The sequence below is a fragment of the Hemicordylus capensis genome, chromosome 4 (genome assembly GCF_027244095.1).
Source record: "Hemicordylus capensis ecotype Gifberg chromosome 4, rHemCap1.1.pri, whole genome shotgun sequence".
Lineage (NCBI taxonomy): Eukaryota > Metazoa > Chordata > Lepidosauria > Squamata > Cordylidae > Hemicordylus > Hemicordylus capensis.
In genome coordinates this window covers 321,553,646-321,578,321 of record NC_069660.1, presented here as the reverse complement: position 1 = coordinate 321,578,321, position 24,676 = coordinate 321,553,646, and the positions used below count along the sequence as shown (strand labels likewise).

The window sequence follows — 24,676 nt, the reverse complement described above, 5'->3', positions numbered from 1 at the left end:
AGGAACAGCTGAGTCACTCAGGGGCTGGTCCCAATCTTGCCCACACTTCCCACAGAAGTTAACCTGATGCTGCAGCTCCGCAGGGGAAGCAAAGGCAGGCAGGATTCATTCAAATGATGGATGAGTTCAGGTTTATTTTGGACCAACCTGGCATTATAGTCAATGAAGGCACCTCCTGCCCCCCATCTCCATATGAACCCACACATATTACAGCAACTTCAACCCAAGTCCAAAACAGCTTAAAACTGATTAGACATAAGCCCTCTAGCCCTTGTCCTCATTCTCCCCTGGAGATTGTTGTTTGAAAGCTAGGTCTTAGCTGAAGTTGTCAGCTATTCAACAGTTTAAACTTTCTTTCCCGATAATATAAAAGAGAGAGTAGTACTTACCTTTTCTTCCCGCTGGGCTCCATGTGATTAAGAGGAACTCCTTTTAAGTTCCTTCACACACTTCACCACTAAACTCCACACAAAACCCCTTTGACACCTGTTTGCTAATTCTTGTTCACTAAGCTCTGGTCACTAAGTTCCCTGGCCACCTCCTTCTATGCTGAGAGTAGGTTTCAAATTCAGGCAACTAGGCTCAGCAGGAATGTGGCCTCTCCCACCAGGTGTGACTCACCTCAGCCCTAGTTGGTGCCTCCAACTCTCCCTCTCCAGGCAAAATAGAACCTAAAACTGAAAGCTACACAGTCACCAAAACAAGCCCTGGTAACACACACACACACACACACACACACACACACACACACACACACACACCGCCTCTTCTCCCCTAAAGAGAGACAAGCACCTCCAAATCTCCCCCTCCTCCTGTTTGTTTGTTTGCTTGTTTGAAGCGGGGGGAGTGTTGTTATTTTTTAAAAGGTCTTCGCCTCCTCTTCCCAGAGTAGGCTTCAAACTCCCTTCAGCACCAGGCTCCCACAATTCTTTCCAGCCTGGGAACTCAGCACTTCAGACACCTGGAGGTGGGGGTGGGCATCGTGCCCTTCTCTTATGCCTTTGTCTGTAGTCTGGAAACTACAATTGGTACAGAATGCAGCAGCCAGATTGGTCTCTGGGACAACATGAAGGGACCACATAACACCAATTTTAAAAGAACTGCACTGGCTGCCAATATGTTTTACAAAGTGTTGGTTATCACCTATAAAGCCCTTAACGGCTTGGGTCTGGGGTTTTAAAGAGAGCACCTTCTTTGCCATGAACTCTGCCGCCTGTTACGATCCTCTGGAGAGGTCCAGTTATGGTTGTTGCTGGCTCACCTAGAGGTGACCCAGGACGGGGCTTTCTCTGCGGCTGCTGTCCCGGGGCTGTGGAATATGCTCCCTGATGAAATAAGAGCACCTGCTTCTCCGTTTGTTTTCAGGAAGACCCTCAAGACTCACCTGTTCTCACAGGCTTTTAATCAGAATTAATTTTAATAATTCATTTTAATAACTGTTTTATGCTATCATTTTCATTGTGTTTTGTGGGTTTTAATCTGTGACTTTTACTTCTTCTTTTTTAAATTTTGCACACTGCCTAGAAAGGGATATATACATCAGGCGGTATAAAAATATGACAAATAAATAAATAAAAGAATTGCACACCCCTACTCCACACAACGACAGACAGACCATGCAGTCTACCCCCGCCCACACTGATCAAATACAAACCTTTCTACTAAAGAGAGCCCCCTTCTATGGGTGGGTCCTGGTGGGTTTATTGAGTAATGGGTGCATCCCCCTCTCTCCTCTGCTTCTGGAAGCGCCCGCCCTGGGGGATTCTCAGGCAGGGAGCAGAGCAACCCGCCCTTTGAATCCCCCCAGGGCAACGCTACGCTGGGGCCATTGGGAAGGAATTGGAAATGGTGGCTGAGAGCGAGGAGAAGGTCCCAGAAGGAGGCAGCGCCCCCCTCCCCCCAGGGGCAGCACAGACAGTGGCATCAGCAGGAGGGGGGCCACCAGGCTGCAGCCCTTGGGTGTTGGCTCAAGTGGGCCATGTGCTGATGCCAGGAACGAGGGGGGCCAGAGAGAGCACTAGTGTGGCTGGCATCAGGCTTCTTCTCTCTTTGGCCACTCTGCAGCAGCTGGCATGGTATTGGGTGGCAGTCTGACCAGGCAGAAGTTCTCCCGGATCCCAAGGAAGACACAGGGAGCCCAAGGCAGGGACTTCTGGGGAAGGTCCCTTCCTGGGTGATGCAGCACCTAACCTCCTTCCTCTTGGTATCTTGAAGTTCTGAAGAGCCGCCAGGAAGAGTGAACACACGGCAGCCATGTCACTCAAGAAGGCCTTCCTGGTGTTCAGCCCTCAGGTCTTTGGCCAACCCAGCACTCCTCAGGATCCCAGCGCTCAGTCAGATCATCTGGGCACCGTGGACCAAGGCTGTAAGTAGCCCCCCTGCTGTGGGGAGGCACCCGCTAGACCTAGATCTCCCTTGCCCAGCTGCCTGTGAGGGTTTAAGTGGCTCCTGGGTGTCTCTGCAGGGTTCTCTCTAAGCTGTCTGACCCTTGCTCCAGGTTAATACCTCCAAGCACTTTTAGTCTGGAGAAGAGGCAACCAAGGGGAGACATAATAGAGGTGTATACAATTATGCAAGGAGCAGAGAAAGTGGACAGCAATTCATCTCCATCTCTCACAACACGAGAACCAGGGGCCATCCCATGGAATGGAAGGCTGGGAAATTTAAGACCAACAAAAGGAAGTACTTTTTCACACAGTGCATAGTTAATCTATGGAATTCTCTGCCACAAGATGTGGTGACAGCTACCCAGGACTGTCCTTAGGGCATGGCAAGCAGGGCGACTGCCACAGGCCCCGCTCTTTTAATCCCCATTAGAATTAACTGGAAGGGGGCCCCTCACTGGCTGATTGGCCCCAGGCCCCACACCCCACCAGAGCTCTCTAAGGATAGCCTTGCAACTACCAGCCTGGATGGCTTTGGAAAGGGCTTGGGCAAATTCATGGAGGACAGGTCTATCAATGGCTACTAGTCGGAGGGTTACAGGCCACCTCCAGCCTCAGAGGCAAGATGCCTCTGAGTACCAGTTGCAGGGGAGTAACAGCAAGAGAGAAGGCATGCCCTTGCCTCTTGCCTGTGGGCTCCCTGTGTGAAAACATCCTGTGTGAAACAGGATGCTGGACTGGATGGGCCCTCTTGGGCCTGACCCAGCTGGGATGTCCTGATGTCCTGCAGCTCTCGCCTCTTCTATGCAAGACGGAGTGTCACCGTTCTCAAGGGCTCCCCCCACCCACACTCATGCTGCATGCTGTCCGCAGGATAGTGAGACACCTTCTCCATGTGGAAGGGATGGCAGGCCCCACTGTGGCCAGGACTGTTGAGTGCCCCTCCACCGGGGACTGGGGCGAAGGAGTCCGGAGCCTGGCCCGGTCAGAGGCAGATGGGCCGCTCTGCCCGCAGGCTGCTCCTGCTCGAGTCCAGAAGGATGGTGTGTGTGTGTGTGTGTGTGCCTCTGCCTGACCTTGCCACCTGCTGCTGCTTGTCCCCAGCGCCACTGCACAGGAATGACCAAGGGGATGGGCCATCCTCCCACTACAGCATCCACATTTCCCCCACCAAGATACTGGACGACAGGCACATCCGCCAGGCCTCCATCCGCAAGGTGAGGCTGTGGGAGTTTGGAAACGGGAAGGGCTGTGTGTGGCACAGTGATTCAGTAGGGCTAGTTGTGACTGTGGGGTGGCAGCAAGCTCAGATCCTAGCTCCTGCCAGGGTGGATGAAGCAGTGTCCCTGCTCTGGCTGAGGGAGCATCTCCTCTGCATGCAGAAGCTCCTGGGTTCAATCCCTGGCAGCATCTCCAGTTCAGGGCATGAGACCCTGGAGCGCCCTCTGCTGCTGCTGCTGCTGCTTTTGCTTTCTTCGGTGGCTAAAGAGCAGGTGAGGAGGGGCTGCCGTTGTGTAGAGCCTCTTGAGAGGGAAAGGGCAGAGCAGAGCGGGGTGGCTGATTGGCCCATGTCTGGGTTCGAAAGAACTCCTTCTTCACTGCGTGGAAGAGGCCTCTCAGGCTCAGAGGGCAGAACTGGGGCCGATGCCTTCTGATCACAAGGGAGCCGAGACCTGAGGAACAATTTCCTTGCTGTGAGAGCCCTCCGGCAGTGGGATGACTGGCCTCATGCAACAGAGGACTCTCCTTCGCTGGAGGTTCACTAGCGGAGGCTGACGGGCCCTTGGTTAGGGATCCTGCAGCAGCAGTTCCTGCATAGAAGAGGCACTCTGACTTGAGGGCCTCCAAGCTCCTTTCAAGGGCAAACGAAGGGGGCACACAGGGCTCCACTCACACACACACCGGCCTTTGCTGGCTGAGGCCTGCCTGGCCAATCCCTTCCCGGCCCTCAGAAGAGCCTCCAAAGGGGACCACTCTCTCCTGCAGGCGTTCCTGGCAGTGGCTGTCCAGTTGCCCTTGACGTTCACCATTGTTGCTGTCCTCACCTTTGTGAAGGATCTACTCAAATTTTCCCATTCGGATAACTGGATTGTCAGCGTTCCTCTGGCTGCCTCCACCCTCTTCTTCACCCTCCTCATCTGGTGTGGGAAGATCCAGCTCAAGAACCCCTGGAGCCTCATGGTCCTGGTAGGAGATGGGGCCGGCCAATGAGGGAGGGGGGGTGATCGGCCAGAGGTGCCTTGCGGGCACTGCAGGGCTGCTCAGGCACATTATGTTATAGGACTGCTATCACACGTTATTTGATGGGATGGCATGGAAAGGCATTTGTGGCAGGGGAAGAAAAGTGGGCGAGTGGGTGGGGGAGGGAGGGAGGGAGGGGAGGCCCCATGGGGCACCTCAAGGCCTGGGAGGTGGGGCGAGAGGCTGAGAAGAGCCCACAGTCTTCCTGGGCAAGGGAGCCTGGTGATGTCCCTTTTGCTGACTGCAGCTGCCTCTGCTCCACAGTCCATCGTGACCCTGAGCCTCGGCAAGATTCTGAGCATCCAAGTCATCCCCTACAGCATGGCCAACATCCTCATTGCTCTGGGCATCACAGCCACCGTCTGCTTATTTGTCACCATCTTTGCCATAATGGTGGGTGTGCGATGCATGCTGTCCCTCCTCCCCCTCCCCTTCTCCAGTGGGAATGCTGAGACCCCTGTGGGGGTTTTCTGTAGCAGCTCATCCCAATGAGCCGGGCAGACACCAAAGGAGGCGCAGCTGCCCCTGCTTCCTGGCAGGAGCGCCACTTGCTCCTCTCTCTCCTGCCCTGCCCAAGATCCATGCTGCCTGCAGACTGGCCATTCATCAGGTAGTGCTGGTTAATGGCCAGCATGCAGGCAGCACAGCTCTTGGGTGGGGCAGGAAGAGAGGGAGGAGCCACCCGAGCTGCCCCCTTTGGCACCCCCTCCCCAGCATGTTCGGACGAGGTGCCTCTGGGTGTTTCGTCGGAAGCGTTGGGAATTCTCTCTGGTAAGAGATACCCTTCTATTACAGCAGAGTGCACAGAGGCAAAACACAGCGGAGTCTGCCTAGGCATGCATGTATGCTGAGAGTAAAATAAACTTGGAGCCAGTTCATAGTTTCAAATCAATATAAGGAGTTTTTGTTGGAGAACTCCATTCTAGATAGGAAAGTGGAGAGATAGAATCTCTAATCTAGCCAGCTAGCTGGATGCAGAGGAGAAGAAAGGGAAAGAGGAAGAGGCAAGGCAGGAAGGAAGTAAGTCCCTGAGAGAGGCAATCTACATATCAAAGGGATAGTAGTGTCAGAGCAGTAGAGAAGGGGTGATCAATGTCTTGACCCCTCTAGCCCTCTGACTCACTAATTTGACCTCCTCTGTCACTGAGGCATGAGCCAGTGCAGAGTCCTTCACTTCCAACAGGAAGGTGGGCTTTTTCTGTCGCAATGGAAGCTGCACCGTTGTAGCCCATGGATGGCTGAGTAAGCAGAGCTGGTTCTGAAGAATCCAGATGATGTCACAACTGTAAGGAAGACTTTGTGTTTAAACTCACTTTGAAAAGTAAGAACTTGATTCAAAACATGCTAGAAAGTCATGAACGGAGAGACATGCACCTGAGGTAGAAAGAATAATCTCTGTGCAGGGATGCAGAAATTCATTAACATATCCCTGGTGGCAAGGCGAGTTGATTATGGAGCAGTTAACCAATGAAGTTGTTCATTGGTTAACTGCTCCATAATCAATTGTTCTCTGGGACAATTGTTCTTCTGGCACAACACAGAATTAAAACATCAAGTAAAAACACATAACACATCAAATCAGAACACACCAAAACAAACAAACACCCAGTACAAAACAATTTAAAAAACTTTTTAAAGTCAGTTTTAAAAACCAAGTTTAAAATCTAAAAGGCCTGATTGAAAAGAAAGGCCTGCACCCTCCATCTAACTGAACAAAGTGATAGTGCCAGGCAAGACTCACTGGGGTGGCTATTCCATAAACAGGGTGCCACCATCGAAAAGACTCTCTCCCTAGTGGCCACCCGCCTCATCTCATTTGGTGGGGCCCTTGGAGCATGGCCTATGAAGAAAATCTTAAGGTCCATTGATGTGTAACCGGTTCATCTTGGGTCCGCCTTTTGCCAATCAAACAGACTCAGTGGGAATCAATCAGAGGCATCTTTATTTGCTGCTGCAGACAGGGTAAACAACGGGGCTCACGCTCCACATTGAATACAGCTTGAGATGCTCCTTTTATACAAACATCAACATGAATGCTAAAGCTCCCGGCCCCAATACACATAGCAAACCTATGACCTGACCTCTTTCAAGTACGCATGCGTGACTTGACTATTGTTCATCAGGTGATTTCCCTAATATGGTTAGATCCACTTTTCCCTCAGCATTAGCATTTCAAGCGTTCTCTTGGGAACCTAGCATTTTAGCATTGCAGTCGCTACTTCGTTAGCATTTCAATTGTTACTTTGCCAGCTAGACAGATAGGAGTAATGAATGCAGTTGTAAAGACAATGTTGCAGAGTTTGTGTCCCTGAGCTGAGCTGAGGTTACTCTAAGAGCTTTTAGCTTTCTAAGCAAAAAGGAGTTTCTTTGGTTTGCTAAGCAAAATGGAGTTGCTTTGGTTTACTTAAAACACATTAATTCCCCCCTGAAACAATTGGATCATCCTGAATCTTCAGGATGCTTCAGGATGCCCTCATCAAGGCTTGTAAGGGTACTGATGTATATTTAGGCCCTATACTGAGGCGGGGTCTAAAGGTTTTCATAAGCATTTGGATTAAAGTTGGAATCCATTGTAAGCAGCAACATGTGATTATCAATAACAGAAAAATAATACTATAATTATGATTGTCTTCTGTGCCCACAATCCCCAATTGGGTAACCAAGAAGTGAGCCATGCCCATATATCCATAGGGTTTTCCTTTCCCATATTATGCCATATTTGGAGTTGATCTTTAAGATTCTGAACATGATCAGCGATGGATCCAGTCTCATTGACATAAAAACAGCAGACTTCACCTAGGAATGCGCAAGCCCCCCCCCCACCTTGGGCTGTGAGTATATCTAAAGTTCTGCGATTTTGCATAACTACTTCTCCTAATGAGTTTATCTCTGTACCCATATCAGTTAAGGCCAAGAGAGTCTGGTTAAATGAGAGTTCGATTTGTCTGGAAATATTAATGATAGCTTTTTCTAGTTGATTGACTCCTAATCTAGGTAATATAGTCCTTGCCCATTGATAGAACTTTGTGTTTCGTGTGGCAAAAGGGTTTGGAACATAATTGATTTTGGCTCGTCTTCGTGTTCTGTGTAACAAGCTTCCAAGATTAAGAACTTGTGATGCATTAAGTGTAGGTTTTACATAAATGGTAGGTGCTAAATGGGCTGGGGCACATCTGCCTGTCCATCCTGGGGGTAATGCACGATAGGCAATAAAGGCCTGCTGGTAAGGCAACAATTAAGTTGTTTCCTGAACGAGGTAGATTTACATAATGGCTACATAAATCCACAATGTCTTTACCTGCATTGCCAAACAAATGTTTCCATGTCTTAGACACTCCCACTGGATAAGCACATGCAATTGTCACCCAGATGTCATACCAAGGCGTGTGCGTGTTAAAATTAGAGCCATCACAAACATGATCAGTTTGGTTTGCCTGTTGACAAAGGCCAAGCCCTTTTGTAAGATATATGGGAAAATTATAAAGGTTCAGGGCTTTAGAAACAGTAATCCATTCTGAGTTTGTGAAGTTAAGAAAAAGAAATTCTCTAAGAGAAGTAGGTATTCCTAAATCAAAAGGAATATGAAAACATTCTAGTTTGTTCTCTCTGTGTTGAGAGAACCATGTTCCATCCGTGCTGTTAAAGGACACTATGTGTCTACAGCTGTGGTAGGGATTCACCCCCAGAAACTTCCCTGTACCATTTCTATTTTCAATACAGATAGGATGTAAGCCGTGACTTGAGAGCTTAATATCTGGGATACCAAGGGCATTTCTGTTGAGAGTCTCCCTGTTAGTGTATCCATAGCGATTATAACTAATGCTTCTTCCCTGGTAGTGAATTGTTTCTTTGTGTTTTCCCCAAGACCAATAAGTAGTGTAATTTGAAAAATATTGGGGCTGTTCTGTGGTTTGTGGATAAGTAATCCACCAACCAAGTGTGACTGGAACGGCCACTACATTTAAAATATCCCCTTCTGTGCTTGCCATGTGACTGCATAGCCAGCAGTCATATAAGTTGGCAATGTCAGCTAAAGTCTGTAAAAGTGGAGCATGTGGGTGTTGAACTGACCATGTACACAGGAAATAATGTGACAAACACCAAAAGAGATACATTCTCCCTTTGTACAGGAAAAATTAAAGGAAGAGGAAGAAAATAAAAAAAAAATATTTTTCTTTGCAGGAAAAAAATGTTTGAGAAAATTAAAAGTGTCCTTCATCCATTGCTTCCCACACTACCAGAGTATCTTCAAGGGAAAGAGGCTCTGGTGGGGTTTTTGGTGGTGGCTGTTTGCGTAAAGTGAGTCTCAGGTCTTCACGCTTGGTCACTGCCCAGTTGTTGTCTTCTGGTTCCTTCGCTGGTGTAGGTGCGTATCTCACTCGGATGTGATGGGTCCAAGTCTTTGATCCAGAGAGACAAACTGCAGTTTGGGTCACTAGGAGCACTGTAAACGGTCCCGTCCACCTTGGATCGAGGTTAGGCTTCTGCCATTTCTCAAGGTACACCTGATCGCCTGGCTGGAAAGGGTGTTGTGGTCCCTCTAGTGGCGCCCGTTGTGTTGCCTGTAAATGAGAAGAAAGAGAAGACAAGGCAGCCGCAATTCCAACTACATGTTGTTTCAACTATTCTTCTCCCCTGACATGTAAGTCAGATACATCAGCAGATAGAGGGTTTAGAGAACACACTCTTCCATACAGAGCTTCAAATGGTGAGAGCCCACTACGCCCCCTTGGTGTGATGTGCATGAGAAAAAGGGCCAGAGGCAAGGCGTCTGGCCATTTTAGCGATAGTTCTTGGCATATCTTCCTCAGGTGTGTCTTCAAGATCCGATTGGAGGCCTCTACTCTCCCGGAAGAAGCGGGGTGCCAGGGTGTATGTAAGTGGTAGCGAATTCCCAAGGCTGTGGCTACCTCCTGCATGACTGTTGAGGTGAAGTGTGGCCCTTGGTCCGAATCCAAATGTCTAGGCAGTGAAAATCTAGGTATAATGTCTTGTAGAAGTCTCTTGGTGACTTCCCTTGTCTTGTTTGTCTTACAAGCAAATCCTTCTGACCACCCAGTGAAATTGTCAATAAACAATAGCAAGTGTTTATACATTCCAACTCTAGGCATGTCAGTGAAGTCTAATTGCCAAGAGTCACCTGGGGCTGTTCCTGTCCTGAGCAGACCACGTGGTCTTGCTCTCCTTGGTGGAGCTGGATTGTTCTTAATACAAACCACACATGCATTGACAGTGGTGGTTACCATTGCTCTCAACTGAGGGTGGTAAAAATATGTGACTAAAAGCTCATATAATTTGTCCCTTCCCAAGTGTGTAGTAAGATGGGCTTGCTTATCTAAGGCCATGGTGGTGCCATATGAAAAAAACTGTTGGCCTGAAGTATGGACAGCTCCATTCTCAGCTTGGGTCCATTCAGGGTTTTGCAAAAGGTCATTTAAAGTAGACACGTCCTCTTCTGTCATTGGGAAAGGGTGATCCTGAGGCTGAAGCCAAGGAAAGGCTGGAATAAGTGGTAACATAGATACTGTGGGTGGGGGTGGCAGCAGAGCTGCTGTTTTGGCTACGTGATCTGCTCTGGCATTGCCTTGGGCAATCCCAGTGTCCTTTTTCTGATGCCCTGGACAATGCATAACTGCAACCTTGCTTGGTAAAAGTATAGCATCTAGAAGTTCCAAAATCTGGCCACCATGCTTTATTGGTGACCCATCAGCGGTAATGAATCCTCTCTCCCGCCAGATGGCGGCGTGGGCATGTATTACAGAGAACAAATATTTTGAATCAGTGAAGATATTGACCTTCTGGTCCTGGGCTAATTGCAAAGCTCTAGTCAAGGCGATCAGTTCCGCCAACTGAGCTGAGGTCCCAGGGGACAATGAGTTAGCTTCTACTGTAGCATGTATGGTAACAACGGCATAACCAGCCCTCCTGACCCCATTGTCCATAAAACTGCTCCCATCTGTATAAAATGTGAGATCTGCATCTGATAGTGGAATATCAGTCAGGTCTGGTCTGGCTGAGCAATGATAGTACAAAAATTGTTGACAATCATGCAAAGGGGGTTCTGGTTCTGACATGTTTTGTGGTTAAAGGGTTGCTGGATTTAATGCAGTGCAGTGATGGATGGAGAGTTCTGGAGATTGGATAAAAATAGCTTGGTACTTAGCCATGCGTGCAGGTGTCAGCCATTGGCTTGCTCTGTTCTCCAACAATGTAAGAACTGAGTGTGGAACATACAGTTTTGTCTTAGAACCTAGAGTAAATTTCAGAGCTTCTTCCAAAATGACAGCTGCTGCGGCCAGAGCCCGCAAGCATGGAGGCCAGCCTTGGGCCACGCCATCTAGTTTGGGAGAAAAATATGCAATTGGGCGATGATCTTTGCCCAGGGTTTGTGTAAGTATCCCAGATGCTGTCCCCTGATTCTCAGAAGTGAATAAATAGAAAACTTTGTTGTAATCTGGCAGTCCAAGGGCTGGAGCACTAGCAAGAGCTGCCTTTAACTTCATGAAAGCAGACTGGCAGTCTGCTGACCATGTAAAGCTGTCATTTTCTCCTCCAGAAAGAGCATCATACAGAGGTTGAGCTAAAGCTGCAAACCCATGAATCCACTGGCGGCAAAAATTAGCCATTCCAATAAATGAACGTAACTGACGTCGATTAGAGGGTGGGGCTATTCTGCAAATGGCCTCTTTTTGCTCTGGCAAAAGAGACTTCTGTCCTTGGCTGAGTAATAGACCCATGCACTTAACTTCTGGCAAGGCTACCTGTGCTTTAGGTTTTGATGGATGGAAACCTGCATCCGCTAGATGGAGCAAAAGTGAGGTGGTAAGGATCAAATTGAGCTACTTGGAGGTTGTAGCTAGGAACAAATCATCTAGAAACTGCAGCAACACAAAATCCTTTCCTTCCTCGCCTTCTGGGGGTGTCCACCTGCCCAATTCCTCCCTCAACACATCACTGAACAAACGGGGGGCCGAATTTAGCCCCTGTGGTAACCTGGAACATTGTAGCCCGATCTTTACACACGTTACCGGATCTTGCCATTCTAGGGCAAATATTGGTTGTGATGCTGGCGCTAAAGATATAGAAAAAAAGGTATCCTTCAAGTCCAAAACTATAAAAGTAGTCATTTCTGGTGGCACAGCTGTCATTATAGTGTGTGGATTTGGCAAAATTGTGTGCAAGGGTTCCACACAGGCATTTACTGCTCTTAGGTCTTGCACCAAGTGCCATCTACCATCCCCTTTTGGAACTGCAATGATTGGTGAATTCCAGGCACTTTGGCTGGGAACTAAGATTCCATTGGCTATGAAGGCATCAACAATCGGTTTTAATCCTTCTGTGCCCCCCTTTCTTAAGGGATACTGTGCTATTGCTACAGGCTGAGTGTTTGGTTTCAATTGGATTGTCACTGGTTGGGCATACTTTGCTCTGCCTGGCACTCCCTCTTTGGCCCACACTGTCTCTGGTACTTGTAAATCAATCAATGGTGCAAGCATGGGTGGGAAAAGACCCATCACTCTGGCCTGAACTGCCCAGGTTTCTGAATCAGGAATTTCTATGATTATTTGGTCCGGGGCGAAAGATAAGGTTGCCTGCATGGCACACAATAACTCTCTGCCCAATAGATTCACAGGGCACTGAGGCATGTGCAGAAAGGAATGTTGTCCTTGTGACCCTGCACATTCAAAGGGTATGGCTTCCAAAAAGTGATGTTTGGCTGAAGCACCCGTGGCTCCTTCCACAAAGGTGCAATGGCTGCTTGGGGTAGCCCCTTTTGGAGTAATTAAGAATGAATGAGTGGCGCCAGAATCTACTAACATTGAAACAGTCTGAGCATTTGCTCCAGAGCCCACTTTACAGGCCACCAGGGGTTCTGTGGGTGAAAGTGTTCGGCAAGTCGCCAATACAGCTGTTTCCCCCGGCCTGTCCTATCTGGGGCTCCTTGGTTGAAAGGTGCCCTGGGGACTAGGCTGGTAATGCTGCTGTTGGGGTTGGAACTGCTGGCCCCCCTGCTGTTGGGGTTGAAATTGTTGTGGTTGAAACTGCTGTTGTGGCTGAAATTGTTGGAACTGCTGCTGTGACTGGAAATGCTGCTGTGGCGGGACAGCAGAGGCTGTCTGCCAATAGGGCATTTGCTGCATTTGCTGTGGAAATGACGCTGACTGCGGTCCTTGAAACCGGGTCGGACAGTTCTGGACCCAATGGTTTGGGTTTCCGCAATGGTAACAATATGGAGATCCCTGTCGAGGGGATGCTCTTCCCGGCCCCTGCTGGGCCCCCATTCCTTGACCAGCATATAAGATATGTGTTTTACTTCCTCCAACCTTCTTCTCCTTTTCCTTTTCTTTCTCCTTCTCCTTCTCTTTCTCTTTCTCCTTCTCCTTCTCTCTTTATTTCTCTCTCTCCTTCTCTTGCTCAGGCTCTGGGTTCTCTCTCTGTGTATAGACGCGGTAGGCTGCCTCCACTAAAGAGTCGAGAGCCATGGTTAAGGGTGCATCTAACTTATTCAGCCTTTTTCTAATGTCCTGTGCACTCTGAGCCAAAAATGCTGCTCTCAATATATGTTCTGCTTCTGGAGATTTAAGGTCCAGGGACGTGTACTGGCGAAGGCATTTTTCAAGCCTCTCCAGAAAGTCTCCTGGAGATTCATTTGGACCCTGAAAGGTCTGACGAAGTCTGTTCAGGTTTGTATGTCTAGGCACACAAGTGTTGAGAGCCTCTAGAAAGAGCTGGCGAAAAGTGTCTAAAGCTGTACGCCCAGCATCAGTATTCGGATCCCAATGAGGTTCCTGCAAAGGATATAGATCTGCTGCTGTGGCTACCGGTGTCTGACGGGCATCCATGTTGGCAGCCAACTGGGTAGCTTTTTGCAAAAGGAGGCGTCGTTCCTCTGCTGTTAGCAAGGAACTGGCCATTTGCTGGATATCTGCCCATATAGGCTTGTGAGTAGCAAACACAGACTCAAAGAGACTAGAGCAGGCTACCGGGTCTTCTCTAAGTGATTTGGTTTGCAACTTCCAGTTCATTAAATCTGCAGATGAAAAGGGAACATGGACTAATGTTCGTTCCCCTGTGGCAGTTAAAGTCTCCCTCAATGGGGCTAAAATCGGAATTCTACTGCCACTTTTACTCATAGTATGTTGAGCAATGGGGGTATTTTTGCGATTAGCAGGCACAATAGCTAAATCCAAGGTTTCAAAATCTTTCTTTAAATGCTGCAATGGTGTTGTTCCCAAGTCAACCAAACCTATGCCCGCCCCCGTTCCCAAAGGTATCAAAGGCGTAGGAAATGTCCCCGATGTATCTCCCCCCTCTATTTCAACCAAACCTATGCCCGCCCACCCCTGCTGGAGAGGGTGCTCTCTGTACATTAGGCACATTGGGAATTGGATGCAACTGAGGCTGGGGTTGTGGTGGGGGTAGAGATGGGTAAATAGGTTGAACACAATCATCTTCTGGACATTCATAGGGCCTGGGAGCGGAAGGAGTGAGAGGGGTGGAAGGACAAGTCTGTAAGGGAAATAGTCCAGAAAAATTCCCTGCAGGCAGTAGCCCACAGTCTATAGCTAATAGAGGTCTGCACCATAATTCCTTGAATGGCTGAGCATATCGGTGTTGTCCAGTTTTAGAACAATATATCAACAATTCCAAAATTAAAGATTGATCAACACTTCCTGTAGATGGCCACCAGGTGGCGCCATCGCCAAGCGGATAACTTGGCCACACTTCTATACAAAGGCGCTTCAAAACTTTTTTCCTGAGAGCATTTTTCTCCCCTGTGAGAATTTCCCAATTCTTCAACACACACTTCAAAGGCGTGCAGGAAATCCTTTCAGATTTAATGTACTTGCTATTTCTGCTCCCCATAGTCCCCCCCTCATTTGCCCCTGCTTGGGCCATCTATATTTGACTCTAAATCACCCCTCCCTCGGGCTTTTGGCTTAGATTGCCCCTCCTTGGGCAGTAAGCTTAAGTTTGCCCCCTCTTGGGCAGCCCTTCTTCGGCTGTAAGTCCCCCCCCCCTTGCTCGGGCTGAAAGATTGCCCCTGCCTGGGCTTTTTCCCCTTTGCCCCTCCCTGGGCTGGGTACTTACCAAAGACGTCCTTGGATTTCACTCTCCGTTCAAACTTCCATTCACTCTTGCCTCGATTCCCAGATGCAGTGTGTTGTAACGACTGGCACGTCCCGGGGCCACGATAATCCTCCTCAGACAAAGGCTGTGGTGCGTGCTGGATTTCATTGTCCCGCGATGGGTCAAATCGTCCACCCAAGTCACATCCGAGTCATGGCACCAAATTGATGTGTAACCGGTTCGTCTTGGGTCTACCTTTTGCCAATCAAACAGACTCAGTGGGAATCAATCAGAGGCATCTTTATTTGCTGCTACAGACAGGGTAAACAACGGGGCTCACGCTCCACATTGAATACAAATTATTAACAGCTTGAGATGCTCCTTTTATACAAACATCAACATGAATGCTAAAGCTCCCGGCCCCAATACACAAAGCAAACCAATGACCTGACCTCTTTCAAGTACGCATGCGTGACTTGACTATTGTTCATCAGGTGATTTCCCTAATATGGTTAGATCCACTTTTCCCTCAGCATTAGCATTTCAAGCGTTCTCTTGGGAACCTAGCATTTTAGCATTGCAGTCGCTACTTCGTTAGCATTTCAATTGTTACTTTGCCAGCTAGACAGATAGGAGTAATGAATACTGTTGTAAAGACAATGTTGCAGAGTTTGTGTCCCTGAGCTGAGCTGAGGTTACTCTAAGTTAGAGCTTTTAGCTAGTTTCTAAGCAAAAAGGAGTTTCTTTGGTTTGCTAAGCAAAATGGAGTTGCTTTGGTTTACTTAAAACACATCACAAGTCGGAGCATATGGGGCAAGGCCCTCTTTCAGGTAACCCAGTCCCAAGCCATTTAGGGATTTGAAGTTTAAAACCACACTTTGAATTGGGCCTGGAAACAGACTCTAAAGACTGGGGGGGGGGCTCCTGCCACCACCCCACACCCACCACTGCCCCACTGCCGCCCGCCTGAACCATGGCTTTTCTGTAATTTTGGCCACCATGTGTGGGGATGGGGGGTTCGCCAAGCAGGCCTCTGCCCCCCCCAGGGGCAGTGGTGGGTGTTACGGGCTTGCAATGATGGATTCAAACTGCGCAGGCATGCCTCAAAGTTTTTGAGCGTCGCTGGGCCGGACAGACAGGCCCAGCATCCGCTCCGCTTCGCCCACCACCACCACGGTGTGGGGGGGATGTCTGCTCTGCTCACCCCGCACTCCCACACATGGTGGCTAAAATTACAGAAAAGCCGTGGTTGGGTTAGGGTGGGCCTCACAGCAGCAGCAGCAGTGGCAGCAACCGGGGGAGGCCTCGCGGTGGTGGTGGGGTCTCACGGCAGCAGCAGTAGTGGTCCAGGTGCCAAAATCAGCTAGGTGTGCCACTGTCAAGGTTCCCAGACCCAGTTAATAATCTTGCCGGCCTATTTTGTACCAGCTGCAGTTTCCAGACTGTTTTCTCTTCTTTGGTTTGCATGTCAGAAAATCTGATAAGTGTGTCTTGAGGTATTTTCCTATCCCAGGCATATGCCAAATTGATTCTGTAAATCTCTGTAATTTCTGGGATCTCTCCTTCGTCCCCTCCAAGAAATTTAGCCAACAACATTCCGACTTCTTCTCTCAGGTTGTCTCATCCAATATCTTCTCCCACAAGATAAATCCCCAAGTTTCAAATTTGCACGTCTGCTCTTAAAATCTAAAACCTCAACCTTTTTTCTTCAACGTGTCAATTTCTGCAGAATGTATATTCTGATTGGATAATAACATGTCCTGTTGCTTTGATATCATTAATCTTTTGGTCATAATTATCCATTCTTTTCACCACTTCCCAAAATCTGCTGTTCATGTCTACTTTGAGTGAGTCCTTTTTTTTTTAAAAAAATTTTGGCCAGATTTTCTTCCATTTGCTGAATGTTTTTGTTCAATTTATGTAGTTCATTCGCTAGTGATTTACTAGAATCTGCCTCTTCCCCACTGTCCTCATGCTCTTCCCCTTTCCCTTTCTGAGTTTGTGTTTTCTTATTCATTTTTGCAAATAAAGTACGTTTATATTTTTTCATTCAACAATATTAATTAAGACAATCAATAGTAAAAGCAGAAATAATAATTAACCAGGCTCAAATATTGGTAAAGACAAAAAAATAATAATTCTATGCAGTTGAGTAAGAAATATTCTGTATTTCTCTCTTTTTAAAGCCATTTATTTTCACCCTGTTATCTCTTACTCAGTCCCAACAAAAAGGAAATGCTTATTTATTTATTTATTTATTTGATTTTATTTCTATACTGCCCATCCAAAAATGGCTCAGGGCAGTTTACACAGAGAAATAATAAATAAATAAGATGGATCCCTGTCCCTCAAGGGCTCACGGTCTAAAAAGAAACATAAGATAGACACCAGCAACAGTCACTGGAGGTCCTGTGCTTGGGTGGCGGGTGGGTGGGTGGGTGTTAAGGCAGTTACTCTCCCACTGCTAAATAAAGAGAATCACCAAGTTAAAGGTGCTCTTTGCCAAGTTAGCAGAGGATTTTCCCTTTTAATAGCATTAACTAATAGAATATAAAATAAAAATACAATTTTTAGTCTAATATAACTAATATAACTAAACACTGGGAAAATAATTTTGTACTTTCTATAAACTCAAAATATCATTTGGAGAAGTTTTACAGTTAAACAATTGTTTAATTACCATTAAAAAGAATTATAATTACACAAACAAACAAAAACCTAGATCATGACTTTAAGACCTCAAAGCCTCTAAATCTCCCTAAAATAATACCTTGCAAAAAGGAAGCTTTTTTCTAAAACATCAAATAACTACAGGCATAACAATAATAAAATTGTTAAAATAAAATAAAACTAGCATGGTGTAGTGGTTAGAGTGCTGGACTAGGACTGGGGAGACCCGAGTTCAAATCCCCATTCAGCCATGAGACTTGCTGGGTGACTCTGGGCCAGTCACTTCTCTCTCAGCCTAACCTACTTCACAGGGTTGTTGTGAAAGAGAAACTCAAGTATTTAGTACTCTGCTCTGGGCTCCTTGGAGGAAGAGCGGGATATAAATGTAAACAACAACAACAACAATAATTAATATTTGCACAATATAAGTGGAAAATCAGACATCACCAAGACCTGGCAATGGCTTAAGAATGGCAACTTGAAGAAAGAAACAGAGGGTTTAATACTGGCTGCACAAGAACAGGCACTAAGAACAAATGCAATAAGAGCAAAAGTAGAAAAATCAACAACAAACAGCAAGGGCTGCCTTTGTAAAGAAGCAGATGAAACCGTGAACCACCTAATCAGCTGTTGTAAAAAGATCGCACAGACTGACTACAAACAAAGGGAATGCAAGGTAGCAGGGATGATACACTGGAACATCTGCAAAAAATACAAGCTACCTGTAGCCAAACATTGGTGGGACCATAAAATTGAAAAAGTGGTCGAAAATGAAGATGCAAAAATATTATGGGACTTTTGACTACAAACAGACAAACATCTGCCACACAATACACCAGATATAACTGTAGTCGAGAAGAAAGAAAAACAAAATAATCGACATAGCAATACCAGGGGATAGCAGAATAGAAGAAAAAGAAATAGAAAAAATCACCAAATACAAAGATCTACAAATGGAAATTGAAAGGCTGTGGCAGAAAAAGACCCAAATAATCCCAGTGGTAATTGGTGCCCTAGGTGCAATTCCAAAACAACTTGAAGAGCACCTCAACACCATAGGGGCCACAGAAATCACCATCAGCCAATTACAAAAAGCAATTTTACTTGGAACAGCCTATATTTTGCAATGATATCTATAATAACCAACTGTATTGATGATAAAATTCAGCCATCCCAGGTCTTTGGGAAGGACTCGATGTCTGGATAAAACAAACCAGTCAATAATACCTGTCTGACCGTGTAAAGTAGAAATAATAATAATATTCACAGAGTAGAAAATAAAAACACATGAATCCACATTTCCATTCAGACAAGCTGAAAATTCCGCTCACAGACCCCAGCATCTACCAGCCATCTCTTCTTAAAGTCTTCTTCCTGAATTGACCCTGTCAGTTAATTCAGTTATTTAAAGATCGACCATTTATAATCCAAAGGTGTGAATATCCCTTAATATCCAAATGAGTAAACATTCATTAATATTTTGTAATCCTTATTGTTTGATGTTTGGTACTTTTATGATCCTGACTGGACCAAATAATTCAGAGTAATCCAATCTCTAAGAGGAAAGAAAAAGGAGAATTTCCATCCAGATTAGATGGAAATTATACTATGTTATTTTTACACTCCCTCTTGTGGCAGGAATGAGTCTTGGTATTTGTATTCCAACCAATCTCACACAGACCAATAACATCCTAGAGATAGGTATGTTTTCCTTTAAAATATAAAATTAAGAAAAACCAGAAAAAAGCCTCATCCAAAAATTAATCCTTCAGTCCCCAATAACATTTGTTTCCAGCTTAAGTCTAATTAAAGGGTTCACTTCAGTTCAAACAGACCATCTCCGTCTCTCCATCTTGGCATATCTCCGGACTTGTCAGTAATTTCCCACTCCACTCCAATTACTTCCTGGCCATTCCAGCCAAGGGACGGAGAAAAGCAGCCCCCGCCTTCTTTCCAAAAAGCATTTTAAAATGTTTTTCAAATACTTCAATTTTAACTCTCTGACTTCATTTTAATGCACTTCATATATCTTCCAGTTCTTCTCTGTTCAGAACACCCATTAATGAGAAGGAGAGAAAGGGAAGTACTCCATTTTCAGTCATTAGTCTGTTCTAAATCAGCAGTTTCTGAGTACTCTGCTGGGGCCAAACACAGCAACAGAAAGCTGTCCTTGATCATCTTGCAGTTAAAAAAGTTCAAAGCAGTTTGACAGAGAGATGGAAGAAAAGAAACTTACAGTTTTGGTATTCGGCCAACCTTAAATCAGCTGGTGATAAAGTGCTGGCTTATTCCACAAGAGCGTCCAACTGAGAGGATGTAAATTGCTCCGGTGGTAAGATTATTCTCCCAGAGCTACGTTTACTGCCCTCTACGCATTATTCATTTTATTGTTATTTATTGTTAAATTTATACCCCGCCTTTCATTAAGAAAATCTCAAGGCAGCTCACAATAAAACTTAAAAACACGATTATTAAAAAGACACATTAAAATATTGAGCTAAAAAGTATAAAAACAAATCTGATTAAAAATAATAATAATAGATTAAAACACAAGCATAAAAACAGTACAAAATACAAGAAGCAGCAATGGAGACAATCATATAAAAGCCTGGGTAAAAAGCCACGATTTGACATGCTTTCTAAAAACTGTGTTGAAGACTGAGGAGCGGATACCCACCGGGAGAGCATTCCAGAGTCTGGGGGCAGCAACAGAAAAGGCCCTGTCCCAAGTGCACAACAACCGAGCCTCCCTCATTGTCGGCACCCGGAGCAGAGCCCCCTCAGATGACCTCATCAAGGTCATTAGATCACTGACGATTGTCAGGATATCTTTATTCCTGTGATTAGCTGAGAAGTAAATCTCCTTACTTCTCTTCAGGTTGCCATATTTACCGGAAGTGGTACTCCACTGTCAAGGTGCCCAGTCCCAGCTAATAATCTAGCTGGCCTGTTTTGTACTTGCTGCAGTTTCTGGACTGTTTTCAAAGGCAGCCCCTTGTACATCGCATTGCAGTAATCAAATGAGACGCTACCAGAGCATCACTAACAGTGGCCAAGCTATCTCTAGCCAGATAAGGTCACAGTTGGCGTATCAGCCAAAGTTGATAGAAGGCACTTGAAGTCACCGAGGCCACTTGAGCCTCTAGCGACAGTGCTGGATTGATCAGTACCCCCAGACTGCAAACCTGATCCTTCGGGGGAATGCAACCCCATCTAGAACAGACTGAACATCTTTCACCCAGGCAGAGGAACCACAGATCAACAATAAGAAGAGAAGAACATCACTGCTCTGCTGGATCGAGCCCAAGACCCACCCAGTCCAGAATCCTATTTCACACAGTGGCCTTTTGTCGGTCCTAAATCTCCCAGGATGGCCCCTGGTCATCTGGTCACTGGGGAAATGCTGCTCTCCTTTATTGTGTTATATTGTCATTTATTGTTGATATTATGCTTCACGTAGCAGTGTGATGGAGGGGCAGGATGCAAATATTTTAAACAAAACAAAACAAGACAATTAATAAATAAAGGTGTGGGGCTAGTCTGCGGAGTATGAGCTAAACGTGCCGAGGGGGTCAGTGAAAGAAGCGGGACTGGCAGGAGGGGGGCGAGGGTGGGGGCGCGCATATTCTCAGTGAACGCAGCCCAGGCCCCGAATCTGGCCCTCCTAGCCAAGTCACTGCTCTGGGCAGTGCTGGTGCTGGGAAGGGGCTTCATGCTGGGATCCATGGTGTGTGGGGGGCTGAAGAGGGCTAGGCTCATGGACACAGGGAGGGAGGGGCAGGGTGTTCCCGGGACACGCACTGACCGCTGCCTTGGTCCTCCCTGCCTGCAGGTCAGGTGCAGCTTCACCTCCTACTTCTGGGTGTCCTTTGTCGGCCTGATAGCCCTGTTGGTGTTGAACGTGCTTTCCTCCTTCCTTCGGAGCCTCGTTCTGGAGATTGTCTTTGATGCCTTCGAAATCCTCCTCTTCACCAGTGTGAGTGTCATGGTGGGCTGTGGGAAGCTGCTCTCTGCCTGGCCAGGACGAGGGGTGATAGAGCTTCGTTCCCCAGGAGAGCAGGAGTGGCTCATCCCAACACGGCAGCCGGGCGTGGGGGCCGAACAAGGCCCTCCTGCTGCTGCTGCTGCTGCTGCTGCTGCTGCTGCTGCTGCTGCTACAGGTAGAGTGGCACAGTTCACCGCGTGGCTCTATGCTGCCTGGGGCAGAGCGGTGAGATGGGAGAAAGAGGCGCACACGGGTCTTCCAGGAAGGAAAGGCAGCTGTTGGGCGCCCTCGTGGAGTTCGCTCCTGGCTTGCTCGGATGGGCCGCTCCAGTGGGTCCCCTCTCTGTATCCCTGACGGGGTCCCCTTGCCTCTCTGCAGTGGTAATGTCACTGCCTCCTCTGCAGTCTCTTTAGTGGCATTTCCAGGATCTTAAGGGGGCTGCGAGAAGCCAGGAGCTGCGCTCCCTCGTAGCTGGGCGATGCAGGGAGGGGGGAGGGGGAGGTTCCAACCCGGCCCGCCTGGCCTGCAGCTGTTGCTTGGCCAGCCTCCAGCACTTCAGGGGGGGGCTGCCTGGTGGGAGGCTGGGAGGGGAGGGGAGATCCTGCCTCTGGGGCTCCATGCCAGCCCCCTGCGCTGCTCCCTTCCTCTCCTCCTGTGCTCCCATGTATGGGGGGGTGGGGTGTATGGGGGGGTCTGGTTGGCTCCACCCCCTCCACTCAAGCCTAACACTCTCCCCGCTTCATTTCTCCTTTGCAGTTCCTGACTGCGGAAACCCAGCTGGTCCTGGGGAACAACCCAAAGACTTTCAGCTTCTTGGAGTATCTCTTGGCAGGCGTCACTTACTTTGTCATCCTTATTCTCATGGTCTTTGACACCCTGGATATTGCCTTCCTGATGAGCAAGGGCTAGGCACCCCCCCCATCTTCTCTGCATCCCTCCTGCTTTCCTTGCAAGCTCCATCTTTGGCTCTGTTCTTTTTCCTCTCCCACCCCTGCCCTCCCCCTCTGCTGAGAACTTTTATGCAGAGATCGGAAGTTCCCTGACCTGGGAATCCCTGGGCATTCTGCACCAGCTTCCTTTCCTTTCCTGCCTTATCGTCCCCCAGGGGGTGGGTTTGGGCGGGGGCTATCCTGCTGCGTCCAGAGCAGCTACACCTGTGCCTCTGGCTTCTGCCTTGAGTTGTATATAAATAGAGTTGTCCTAATAAAAGTGAGAAGGGCTTGGGCTCGGCAGTCCTTCCTGTGGTCTTTGGGCTGCTTTCCAGAGCTGCAGGGTGAACGGAGGACCAGCAAATCCCTGCAGGGATGATCTTGCAAGGGGAGGGGACGCAGAGGGGACTCCAGACACAGAATGGCTGCCCGGTCCTTGCAGGCGGAGTTGGGGGAAGCTCTCTGCTCTTGGGCCCGGGGGTTGCAGAACTTCGGAAGTGGCCAAGCACTGGCTGGGCCAGGCTCCGTCTGCCTTGGAACAGAACATGCACACAGTGGCAGACGCAGGGGTGCCCCTAGGTGGTTTGGGAGCCTGGACCTAAAGGCTTCAGGAGCCACCGCCCCCCCCCCCGCCGCCACTAGAATTAGTTCTAACAGATACAAACTGTCACAAATCAATTTTAGAAACTATTTATCCCAACCAAAGGTATGTAGAAGGTACAGAACTCTAAACTACAGGTAACAACTTTTGCACGGACACTCCTGCCACTAGATGAGCATCAGTGCAGCGTTCCCAAAACACATTTCCTTTGCTCAAGTAATGGAAAGTGGAGGATGGTGCGTTAGAGAAAGACCCCAGAAAGGCATAATCAGCCAACACAGACCAAGAGATACACCTTTCTGAACCAAGTGAAGAAAATCTTCACGTGGAAGACAGAAATTGAACTAGTTTAGCATTCCCCATCATTTAAGCTTTTCACAGCAGGAAAAGCGTCATCATTTTCTATCTCTGAAAAGCACAGGGACCCTGCAAGTAAGTCACAATACTGAGCAACCCACACTGGATTAAAGCAGGTGGCACACTTGATATAAAAAGCTTACTAAGCTACCACCACAAATAAATCTCAGCATCATGCCCTATTGAGCATTGCAACCAAGCTGGTGACAAATTGGATATAAACCTTACTAAACTCCACCACCAATCAGTGTTCCCTCTAACAGAGGGAACCAGATGGGAGCCAGCGTGGTGTAGTGGCCAGAGTGGAGACCCGAGTTCAAATCCCCATTCAGCCAGGAGACTAGCTGGGTGGCTCTGGGCCAGTCACTCTCTCTCAGCCTAACCAACTTCACAGGGTTGTTGTTGTGAGGAGAAACCGAAGTATGTAGTACACCGCTCTGACTGACTGACTGACTGACAGATTGATTAAGTGCCATCAAGTCGGTGTCGACTCTTAGCGACCACATAGATAGAATCTCTCCAGGATGATCTGTCATCCTGGAGAGGTGGTGCATTTATGGCTGTCGTAATTCCCAGCCAAAATCCATCACAACTGGGGATGCTGGGAGTTGTAGTCAACAACCGGAATTACCTGTTAGAGGGGATGCTGCCACCAGTGAATCTCAGAATAATATTTCATTGAACTTTTGTGTAACACTTGAGAGTGCCCAGTATACTGAGGAGCTTGTTTTTCAAAGGACATGGAGACAGCAGCACAGAATCCAGCACACAGGCTGGGGCATCAACCTCAGCAAGGTCTGTTTGAAGTGTTCATTCTAACTGCAGCCAGTGCATCCTCCCGCCATCCCAGCCTGTGAGCATCTCCCAAACTATTTCTAATTCGGGCGGTGGGGCAGGGAAGGGAAGGGGAAATGAACATGGATACAGAATTTAAGAAAAAGAGATAACGAGGAAGGAAGGAAGGAAGGAAGATTGCAAAAATTGGATCAGATTATTTTCTTTCCTAGCATCATGCAGTGGGGACGCTGTGCGCAGTTCCAAGGCTAAGCGAGCCAGTGCAGAAGGGGAGTTTGAGGAGGGGCAGATGTGAGGTGGCGTGGGTGGCAGAAATGCCCCTCTGAAGCTCTCTGTGGTTCTGCCTCGTGTCATGGCTGCTGGCCCCAGCGTGAACAGGGTCAGTCCCTGAAACAGGCACAGGCCCTGCATTCACAAGGGCTGCTGCCTGCACCACGCCCAGGCCAACATCGGAGGGGCTTCTTTCCTCAGCCATCCCATGCAACCCCCTAAGGCGATTCTGTACAGATCCGGGGGGGTGGGAGGAATCCAGCTTTCGCTATTGCTCCAGTTTCCTCAAAGGATCCTCCATATCCAGAGGCAGTTTATCCTGGACTACTACCAAAGCCATCTGGCTGCCACCAACAGGATGCTGCTGCACTAG

The 24,676-nt window shown here is 47.8% G+C and overlaps 2 protein-coding genes across 4 annotated transcripts in view; one reads left to right on the top strand and one right to left on the bottom strand.

Moving 5' to 3' along the window:
• LOC128325444 (protein lifeguard 1-like) overlaps window positions 1-22,576 on the top strand; it is a 28,087-nt gene extending 5,511 nt beyond the window's left edge. For both annotated transcript variants that reach the window (XM_053251181.1, XM_053251182.1), the window contains exons 2-7: window positions 2,215-2,365; window positions 3,489-3,601; window positions 4,371-4,571; window positions 4,890-5,018; window positions 21,199-21,342; window positions 22,108-22,576. In XM_053251181.1, the coding sequence (XP_053107156.1) occupies window positions 2,254-2,365; window positions 3,489-3,601; window positions 4,371-4,571; window positions 4,890-5,018; window positions 21,199-21,342; window positions 22,108-22,260 (852 nt within the window). In that variant the 5' untranslated portion in view covers window positions 2,215-2,253 and the 3' untranslated portion in view covers window positions 22,261-22,576. The remainder of the gene's footprint in view (window positions 1-2,214; window positions 2,366-3,488; window positions 3,602-4,370; window positions 4,572-4,889; window positions 5,019-21,198; window positions 21,343-22,107) is intronic.
• Window positions 6,555-23,899, bottom strand: LOC128325443 (uncharacterized). Of its 2 annotated transcripts, XM_053251180.1 has the most exons (3): window positions 23,870-23,899; window positions 14,718-14,951; window positions 6,555-9,187 (listed from the first exon to the last, which is right to left on the bottom strand). In XM_053251180.1, the coding sequence occupies exon 3, from the start codon at window positions 8,738-8,740 to the stop codon at window positions 7,748-7,750; it is 993 nt and encodes a 330-aa protein (XP_053107155.1). In that variant the 5' UTR covers window positions 8,741-9,187; window positions 14,718-14,951; window positions 23,870-23,899; the 3' UTR covers window positions 6,555-7,747. The 2 variants fall into 2 exon arrangements, with proteins under 2 accessions (XP_053107155.1, XP_053107153.1); XM_053251178.1 differs by lacking the exon at window positions 23,870-23,899 and having other exon boundaries at window positions 14,718-15,465.
• Between the last annotated feature and the right edge of the window lie 777 nt (window positions 23,900-24,676).